This window comes from Furipterus horrens, unplaced genomic scaffold, assembly GCF_987537825.1.
Source record: "Furipterus horrens unplaced genomic scaffold, mFurHor1.1.pri manual_scaffold_11, whole genome shotgun sequence".
NCBI classification, from domain to species: domain Eukaryota; kingdom Metazoa; phylum Chordata; class Mammalia; order Chiroptera; family Furipteridae; genus Furipterus; species Furipterus horrens.
In genome coordinates, this window is record NW_028327181.1 from 79056677 (window position 1) to 79066760 (window position 10084).

The 10084-nt window shown below is 38.4% G+C and overlaps 1 protein-coding gene and 1 long non-coding RNA gene across 2 annotated transcripts in view; one reads left to right on the plus strand and one right to left on the minus strand.

Annotated features, from left to right (window-relative positions):
* The window catches only part of LOC149998430 (uncharacterized), a 294581-nt gene that overhangs the window by 29765 nt on the left and 254732 nt on the right, over nucleotides 1-10084 (plus strand). The window lies entirely within an intron of this gene.
* KRT12 (keratin 12) lies at nucleotides 1142-9441 on the minus strand. Its single transcript, XM_090292322.1, has 8 exons — nucleotides 9387-9441; nucleotides 6313-6869; nucleotides 5850-5932; nucleotides 4624-4780; nucleotides 3577-3738; nucleotides 3349-3474; nucleotides 2987-3207; nucleotides 1142-1543 (listed from the first exon to the last, which is right to left on the minus strand). Exons 1-8 carry the CDS (start codon nucleotides 9439-9441, stop codon nucleotides 1450-1452), a joined length of 1455 nt encoding a protein of 484 aa, XP_090148448.1. The 3' UTR covers nucleotides 1142-1449.

Sequence of the window (10084 nt, forward strand, 5' to 3'; positions counted from 1 at the left end):
GCAAATACTAAAGGAAGTGTGACTTCAGAAAGCTGCACACTGAAGCAAATCATCTTTAAGAAGTGTAATAACCTCACATGGGCTTTTGCACTCAGTGCCTGAATTCCCCCAGGGTTGCGTGAATCCTCTCTGCCCCGTTTGCTCCCTTTTACACTCTCTGCTCATCAGTTCCCCTGACTTCCCCGTACCATTTTGGTTCTGTACAGTAAATAACAACAGGACACAAATATCGAGTACTTGCTCAGCACCAGGGACTGTTCCTAGTGTTTTATGTATGTTACCTCATTTAATCTTCACAAAATCCACCTCACTTTAAAGATCAGGAAAACGAGGTATACAGAAATTGTTACTTGTTGTTCCCTAGTAGAGCCAGAATTTGAACCCAATCTGTCTTCAGAGCCCAGGTTCTTAATAATTAAATCCTACTCTTGTTTTTGTTTTATGGTTTTGTGTATGGCAACCCAGACTGAATCACTGTCTAGTCAGGCTTAGACTTTGGCCACCTTCTGCCCCAACCCAGAATATGACATCTGTTACTGACTTATGGGGTCTGACCCACCCCAGTTAGAAACCCCAGCCTTGGCCTTATCGGTTATCAGATAGGAGAAAAGACGTCACAGCAATTATTTGTTCACATCCCTGTGTCCTTTACAGCGTGTTTCCTCTGTGTCCATTCTCCTTTCTCTGCCTGGTCGATTTCTTTATAAAACACTTAGTTGCCCTCTAACATATTGTTCACTTCCTCCTCCAAATGTCCTTTGAACTTCTATTTGCCCTGTGTCATTGTATCACCATTCCCAGAAGAGTCTCCAGTTTGGCACTCTGTAGGGGTTCAGTAAGTGTTTCTTGATCGAATGAAGGAAGGTCCTAGAAAATTAACAGGACAGCTTTATGCCCTGTAGCGGGCAGTATAACTTTGCTGTAAACTTAATGGGCAAATGCAAAAAAAGGAAAGAATTTCAAAAGGAACTTCTTAATCTCAAACCTTGACATTTTTATCCCAGTATTTATCTACTGTCTTATTAGTATTTCACAAACCTCTCTCTATGCCCTTGACATTATTGTTGGAGTCAAGAAGGTACAGATTTCACATTACTGCCACTTATCTTTTAAAATTAACTTTATTAAAATAACACTACTTGTCAAAGTCCTGTGATTAAAAACATGTTCCAGATCACTAGAAGAAAATTTATGAACAAGCTACTCCAGGCCCAGAAAGATATAATGCGATTTTGGTTTGTTATAAAAACCAACATGGCTAGAATGATTCATAATTGAATATTGTTTCAGAAGGGCAAAAAGGACTCAAAGTGAATAGGAATCCAAAGAAAATGAAACAGGCAAAAATAGAGGTTGAACTAATATAGCATCTTAGTCTGAAAGGAATAATTTCTACTTTTAAATTTCTTGTTCCTAAGGAAGCAATCATGGGGCAGATCTTGTGAAATTTTACATTAGTTCTTCTAGTTCCTGAACTCGGGATGAGATCACCTCATCATTCATGACTGGATAATTGTCTTGATTTTTCAGGTTTTGGTAGTGTCTAAAGATAAAGAAGGGACAAAGGGAAAAAGTTATTGTTTCAAATATTTATCCAAAATTGGTGGTGTTCAACTGAACCTTCTAAATTAGGTATTAACTGATACAACCCATCGAATTTAAACTTTCAAAGGTGAATTTTGCATTCAAAAATGCATTTTATTCAATGAAAATGAAATGTATTCAGTGTTGTCTTATGCACAAATGAAAATATTTTTCTTTTATAGCATTAAGAAAGTACTTATGAGCTTATAATACCTCCTTGTAGGGTAGGTTTTTTCTTCCTGGTATTGCCAAAAGTTTTAATACAGTATAGACTACTCGTTTTTCTGCAGGAATGCAAAAATGTTTTTTTCTTGACTCAGAATACAAATATACATTTCTAATAATACTGTAATATTAAATGAGATCTTATAGCTGTAGTCATTAATAAGTGTGATTCTGAATTATTCTAAGTGATTCTTAGGGAATCTGCATACCGCTAGAGGAATCAGTGGACTGGGCTTGAGATTTGGAGTCTGTCACAGGTGAAGTTTCATCCAGACTATCACTGTAAAGAAAATGAGTGAGATGATATCACATCATACTTTCTGGAATGAGGAGAAATAAGGAGTTTGCTATTTGAACTAAAAATTAGAAATGTACATAAAACTATGGCTAAATAAAGAAGGTATTCCAAATTTCTTGATCAAGGGTGATTGAAGGATAATATTGTAATAACTGTGTGTCAGTGCCAGGTGGGTACTGGAAATATCTGGGGGGAACACTTAGTAAAGTATGATTGTCTAACCATTGTGCTGAACACCTGACACTAAGTACAAAATAATATTGAATGTGAACTGATTGAAAAATAAAATTTAAATTTAAAAATGCAATTGACCAAATAAAAGTATTATAACTGAAAAAATAAAAGTGACTGAATGATGCACCCTGAGAGTAATCAGTTGGTGCAGTGCACCTTTATTTTCAAACCCGGCCACAAACGAGGGCTCAGAGTGAAGCAAAGTGATCTCAGAAGTTAGATTTCCTGACTTACAGTTCTGAGTTCTTCCTAGTGGGCCAAGCTCCTATTACTTTTGGGAAGTTTGCTACAGTAGGTCTGAGGTGGTTCAGATGACTGCTACTTAAAGTGTCATTCTTAGTATCGGGACATTGATACCAGAACTCGAATGGTGATTTTTCTAGTAGTCCTTTGCAGTATGCCTGTGTCTGTGGTGTTACTGTTTATCTCAGCGTTTTATCAATTATTATCAAGTAAGATAATGGATGACAACACTTTGTAAAGTGTAGAGCACTTGTTAAATCCAAGGCATGTCTTTACTATATTTTTTACTTTTTGTCCACTAAAGAAACTTTTCTTCTATGCCCCACCCCTGGCCCCCAAGCTGCATCAGGTGTACCCTTTGGTCAGCGTTGGAGATTATTTCAAGCTCAGTTATCTATTCACCCTCTCATCTCGCTGTGCAGCAGGCGGCGGTAGGTATCAATTTCCAGCTCCAGCCGGGCTTTGACGTTTAGCAGCCGCTGGTGGTCAGCGTTCTGGCGCTGGGTGTCCGCGCGCACCAGGCGCAGCTGCTCCTCCAGGCCACCGATGAGCTGTTGCACCTGACACAGCTGGCCGCAGTAGTCGCTCTCGGTTTGGCCCAAGGAGGCCTCCAGGGAGTTCTGCTGCACATGGGAGAGGAAAGGAACAGACATAACAATAGAGGGGACTGAAAGGAGGAAGGCAGCCAATGGCCTGACATAGTTTGGATGCACCGTTTTCTTTGGAAGTTGAAACGATGCTGCATCTTTTTGCGCGGTCCCTACCATGGCGAGCTGGAACTGGAGCTTGATCTCCAGCGTTTGAAAGGCGAGTCTCAGATCGGTGATCTCGCTCTTGCTGGACCGAAGCTGCTCAGTGTTGGTGCTGATCTCCTTCTTGAGCTCCCCGCTCTGCCACAGAAAAGCGGGGCAGGGGGACATGAGTGAGTGCTGCTGTGACAGGTCTTTTCTGCCAATGTATCAAACAAAGCCTTTTGTTTTTGTTAGTGGTACCTTTTCAATGAACCAGGCTTCCGCGTCCTTACGGTTCTGCTCAGCGATGGCTTCATACTGTGCCCTCATGTCGTTGAGGAGCCCGGTGAGGCTCACTCCTGGAGCAGCGTCCATTTCTACCCTGACCTGGCCTGGGCCGTCAGACAGGAAGCTTTGGAGCTCCTGGGGACAGCAAGTGAGAGAGGGGCGCCAGGACCTATTATGACTTTTGTGGGTCTGTCTCTTCTATAAGAAATATTAAACGTCTTATTTTATGATTGAGTTGGTATAAGACAAACATATTAATGCAATATATTAAAATACTTTTTACCTTAAAGCTATTTTTATTTTATTTGATCATTATTGTTATTTTTAACTTAATTTTTTTCTTTTGATTTTAAAAGAACTTATGACATTTTCCTAGGTCCCTAAACTTACCATATACACTAGGTGCTGTGCCTACCACACCTAATGGATGAGTTCCCCTACTTCTTGGGGATTTGGGCTGGTAGACACAACACATTTGGGGGCTTCAGGTACAGCTGCCAAACCAAGGGCAGCAGACAGTACCTAGGCTCACATACCATTTATATCATAGTTATTGATTTCCAGTAGAAAGCTCTTTAGAAAGCTCATTAGTGGAGTCATCATTAATGTCCATTCTACATACCAGGCTCTGATAGGCACTGTGGCATATCAGAGTTGCGTGTGTGAATCACACCGGGCCTGGCCAGTTTCTCTAATATATATATAGCATGTATTATTGGTAGACATCTGATTTTAACCTTAAAAGTACTATATTAAACAAAAATCACTAGATCAGGGTAATTAAAATTCTTATCGTCCTTACCTAATGATGAAAGTGACAAAATCAGAAAGTGCCTTCAATCTGATAAACTTTAACAGTAACTACCATCAGTACCACCAGCAGCAGCTAACACAACACCACCACACACACACACAAATTCAAAACAAATGGCCATTTTAACAAGCAAATAATGTATGCTCCATGTCTGTTCTAACTCCAAATTTGTAAATTTGAAACTAAAGCTGCCTTTTCTGGCTGACCTCTTCATGGTTCTTCCTCAGGTAGGCAAGCTCTTCCACTCGGTTCTCGATCTGCATCTCCAGGTCAGTCTTGGCTAAGGTCAGGTCGTCCAGCACCCTGTGCAGGTTGTTGATTTCAGCCTCCACGCTCTGGCGCAGGGCCAGCTCATTCTCATACCTGAAAACCAAGTGCAAAACAGTTTAGAGAGTCAACACACCCATTTAAATAAGATCCCTGTCATCTTCAGGGCTATTTTGTGCATAAATCTGTGTGACTTCTAAAATGGCGGCATTGTAATGTATGATTGTTTTTGCTTTTATAATTTTTTCCTTTTTCATGATAGTTTACTGCTGAGTAAGAGAAAAGTGAAAAATTATGAGGTGATGATACTTTTCTACCAACTATGAACCCAAATAGCACTGTACCCCATGGAGCAGTTTCCCCTTTGGCTGGCTGCCCTGGTATGAACAGAAGCAGTTCCTCTCTACGTGAACTTTTGGACAGAATCCTAAAAGCAGTTAAAAATAAAATAAGAATTAGTCTTTTTTTTTTTTTTTTTTTTTTTTTTTTTTTTTTTTTTTTTTTTTTTATTTATTTTATTTTATTTTTTTTTATTTATTTTGGTTTTTAGAATTAGTCTTTTTTTGATTAACTTTTATTCATGATTTAATTTCAAACATTGATACTTCTTTAGTAGCTTTTACCAAGATTTTACAGGTTCAGGATCATCATCACTGCAACATCCTGTGTGGAAATTTTGTGGAGCAAAAAGGACAGTAGTATTTCTTCTTCATGTCCAAGGGTGGAGTATGGGAAAGGAGGAGAGAATGTAAAAATAAGTGCACGGTTAATATTTTAGGTGTATATGTCATCAAGAAAAAGATCATTTCATTTAACTCCCCAACAAAAGCATTATTAATTCATTTTGACACATGGAAGGTTGAAGTTTAGGACATTGGTGGAATTATCATGTCACATCATGAGTCAATAGCAAATCACAAATATGGTGATCCATAGCCCTAAGTTTAAGCAACTTATACTTGAGGACATGTAATGTGTAAGTTGTGTTTGAATCTAGTTACTTTCTAGAATGTCCAATGAAATTTACCAAAACACTAGATGTGTGGAGCATGTGAACTGTGGCAGGTTTGAAACATTTGCCATCAACGAAGGCAGGAAAGTAAGGAATAAAAAGAAATGGTGGGAACACGTCAGTTTTCATTAAATTTTCTTTTATTCGACTCACTTAATTCTAACGTCTTCGGCAGCCAGTCTAGCACTGTCGTTCTGCAAGATGAGCTGGGCATTTCCAATGCTGGTAGAGACGATCTGGCAAAATATGAGAAGACACACAAAACAAGGCCCTAAAATATCAGTATTATACAAATATATTTTTGACAGAAAAATTTTAGATGACGTGAAAATGCTATTTTATTAAGAGTTTAAGGCAATTTAATTTTTCATAGAACATATTTATAGAATATTTAAAAATTAAGGAACATATATTTCCTACAGAAAGAAAGTGGAAATAGAATCCCTTTATGGTAAATGATAAAATGAAACTAAATATCTCAATATGAGAAATTGTTCCATATATAGCTGAATTGGAAAAACATCTAAGTTTTAGGTCACTACCACTGTAAAACATTATAATAGCAGAAAGGAAAAGTAAAAGAATTTCCAAAGCCCCTCCCAAACCATATTCTTACCTTATTCCTGAGGTCTTCAATGAGTGGATAATATTTACTATAATCACTCTGTGACAGAGGGTCTTCAGTCCCAGATCCTCGTGTTTCATACCATTCTTGAATTTTGTTTTCTAGCTTAGTATTAGCCTCTTCTAGAGCTCGAACCTTGTCCAGGTAGGAAGCCAGTCTATCATTAAGATTTTGCATGATTTCCTTTTCTGACCCAGAAAAAAGGCCTCCGCCATTGCCAGAGAGAATACCCAGAGAACCACCTCCTGGGCTTCCTCCAAATCCAATCCCCATGCCTTCCCCATAAGCAGTGCCCAGTCCTCCTGCAAAGGAACTTCCAGAGCCACCACCAAAGCCAGAACTAGAACCAAATATGGACACAGCAGAAACACCTCCCTCATAGCTGCCTCCAAAGCAAAGGGCACGTCCCCCAGTGGAAGCAGACATGCCCCTGGCTCTGCCCAGTGTCCCACTTTGGGAAGACAGCTGCCCGGACAGCCCAGAATTGTGCACTGAAAGTGAAATGGTGGTGCTGGAGAGATCCACAGCCTGAGGAAGGTGGCCGCAACCTGAGAGGAAGCAGTGCCAGCCAGGCAGAAAGGTCACCCTTTTATAAATCATGAAATGGGTGTTACAGTTGAAAAGTTTACTCTCTCCATTCAAAAAGTAGTGCCCCCCCCGCTTTTGGACCAGCTCAACACCTAAATGATTAATGCATACTGAAAATTCATTGGTGTAGAAATAATTAAATAATTGTGCCCATTACATATTTGATATAAAAAAAAAAAAAAGAAAAGAAAAAAAGAAATTCGGGTGGAGTAGAGATAGGTTGTCATATGGAATTTTTCTTCTCCAGATTATTCTATTGCCTGGAGTCTCAGCCTTTCCCAGTGTCTTACACACAGTAGGAAAGGGATGAGTGATTTTTGAATGGATAATTTTATGAATACCTCTTTTTCAACCTTAAGCTTTTAAAATTTCTTCACTCAAATTTTCTATTTGTTTCCTTTAGAAAACTCAGACTAGGGGATGCCATTTTAGAAGTAGTTGTGGAATGCCGCGGTGGAAGGGGAGAATAAATGTATTTTCCAATTATGAGACTGGCTTTCTGCCCTGCACATCAGCCATGAATTTTAGCTCTTTCCTTTTCAAAAAAGCTTTCTTCCTGAATTTCATTTTTCAGTGTACAGACTGAGACCCAGGGATCTATTCTCATGGTTTATAAGAAATGACACCGTGTGTGAAATCCTGGAAGCACAGAGGCAAATATGTTCTTAGTTATACTTCTGACATGTAACTGCATCTCCAGAGATCTTATAAAGTGCCAGTTAGAGTTGTACTTCCCACTCAGGACCTTGACATTATGGTTGTTAATTATCAGTCACTGACAAGCACAGTGATTCCATTTTATTGCCATAGAAATTAAATAAAAGGCTATCATTTGCTTACAAAGTCAAAGGGAATGTGCCAAATTCAGAATTGTAACTTAGTGATATGATCACATAATATGGAAATATGATTAACTTCAGTTTTCGAACTTGGAACCAATTTTGTGTTGAAATGTATACTTTCCAACTCTAATGCACATATATAAATTTAAATAATTTTGCTCAATATCTATGCATTGTGTTTACACATTATATCTTTATGTTTCTATATATATTGTATGTTATCCTAGTCTGTAAATTTCTCAGTTAGGGACTATGTCTAATTTATTTTTTTATCCTGACTTACAGCCTAATGTTTGGCTAAATTTTATCCGTGTCCCTGCAGTTATTTCACTTGAAAGAACTTAATCCTCACTATGCTTGAATGTGTTATTTAAAATTCATTTCACTTGAAAATGACTTTGCTCTCATTTGCGGGTATGCTCTGACTCAAATTATAAGTGGGGAGGAACTTCAGAAATTGAAAAGAGAAATCTTTCTTCAGTGGCTATTTTTGGGGGTGAAGGGAGGACTGAATTAAATAATTAAGCCTCTAGTCTGGAGTTTTCAAAAGGGAAAGTAATTTTCTTTGACAGCTGTAAAAATGTCGGATGGTGGGAATGTATAAAACAGAAATAATCTTGGTCTGGCCGGTGATATGATTACATAAGCTGAGGCAGAGAGGAAAATGACTAGAACCAGGGTGAACTGTTCGAGAGACTTGTTTTCACTTTTGTAGAGTTTAGGGGATACTCAAAATGAAGATAGTTATTTATGTGATATTTGTAAATATTCAAATTTTATTACGTAAAACATGTGCTCATCTTCTCCTGTCAGATTGGTTACTTTTCTGGTCTTTGTAGAATTTTGCACTTGAGTTAAAGACAGATAGACCTTCCACTTTTTGCAATTCACTGATCACATGGCCCATACCCCTTATGCTTTTGCTTTGAATAAATTTTAAGATCCTGTAAGTGAGTGAAAAAACATTGGGTTACTGATGTTTTATGCTGTGCTTTTGAGATGAGGATGAACAAGGACCCCAGGGGGCACTCCTGAGGATTAGTTCTTGGACTTCAGAGTTCAATGGTTCTCAAAAGCAGGGAACAATTTTATGTGGTGAGAGAGAGGAAGATAAAATTAAACACTGGTAAGGGGAATCTTAGAAGTGAGTTTAAGGGAGAGAAAACAGATGTTGGAAGGGAAATTAAAAAATACAAATAACTTACTAGTGCTTTAAGTTGGAAATGTTTTTTGAGGACATAATCAGGTACCTGAGACTATCCCCAAGTGAATAAGAGTGAGGGCAGAGGATGTCCGCTGGTCAAGGTTGGCTTTTATATAATTCCATGTTCTTCTTTGTAGATGTTGTGAGGATTTGTGTAGAAGCAAGTCCCAAAGCCCAGAAAAAGTAGTTCTGGGCATCCTAACTTCACCTCGAGGGATTCTCTCTGAGGGTGATAGCTTTACTTCTGCACTGCTGATTTCATATAAAGTCATGAAATGTATAAATGATGATTCTAATGTGTGGTAAAGAGACCTATACATAAGGACTACATATCTTCTGGATCAGTATGCTTATCAGAAATAGGATCATTCTGTTCTTTGTCTTAGCTCATATAAGAGGCATAGACATACAGAGATTAATGCTTCACTCACACAGTAACTCCTGGCAGAACCGGAGGTAGAACCATCTGCTTCCACGTCTAGGCATGATGTCGCCTACTTTCATGAAAGGTTACTTGGAAGAAATTAGAGATAGACCAAAAGGCAAGGATTAATCTTCATTTTTATGATAGGAAATTATTTTATGAGTTAAAAGTAATAATTCTACTTTTAACAAAGCATCGTTATTGTCATATGACAATGGCCATGCCTAGTGACTTTCAAACTCATCTTCTGTAGGTTTTTTTATTGATCGGACTCACAGTCTCTGGTATTTGCATGTCAAAGTTTCAGGCCTGTCTGGAATGTGTGCTGGTAGGTGAAAAAGAATTCACTTCTAAAAGATCTGTAAAAGCAATTTATTAAGTGGAGTGACTTGGAAGGGAATTAAGAAAAAAAATGAGAATGAAACCTCTTCACGTCTTTGAAAAGCAAAGGAATGAGAGTGGGTGAAAAGAACCTCTTTTCTGACAAAAGTTGTGCTGAATCAAGTCTTGTGTGTGGTGTTAACTGGACATTTGTGACAACTGGGCGTTGTAAGTGGCTAGTGAAAACGACAATTAGAAAACAGCACAACTAAGGACAGGCAAATGCTCACTTCAAGTGTGACTCAGTAGTTGTCATGTGAGTAGTTGCATAAAAGGGAATTCCACGTCATTTTTCTTTTTAGATGTTGGACGGCATTGTGTAGA

What these genes read in the sequence shown, in the direction of transcription:
- KRT12 (XM_090292322.1), bottom strand. Translation starts at nt 9,441, where the DNA reads ATGCCTAGACGTGGAAGCAGATGGTTCTACCTCCGGTTCTGCCAGGAG. An exon ending in GTTCTGCCAGGAGTTACTGT is followed by an intron (nt 6,870 to 9,386) that starts GTGAGTGAAGCA and finishes GCTTCCTCTCAG; the next exon opens with GTTGCGGCCACCTTCCTCAG. An exon ending in GCCGAAGACGTTAGAATTAA is followed by an intron (nt 4,781 to 5,849) that starts GTGAGTCGAATA and finishes CTTGGTTTTCAG; the next exon opens with GTATGAGAATGAGCTGGCCC.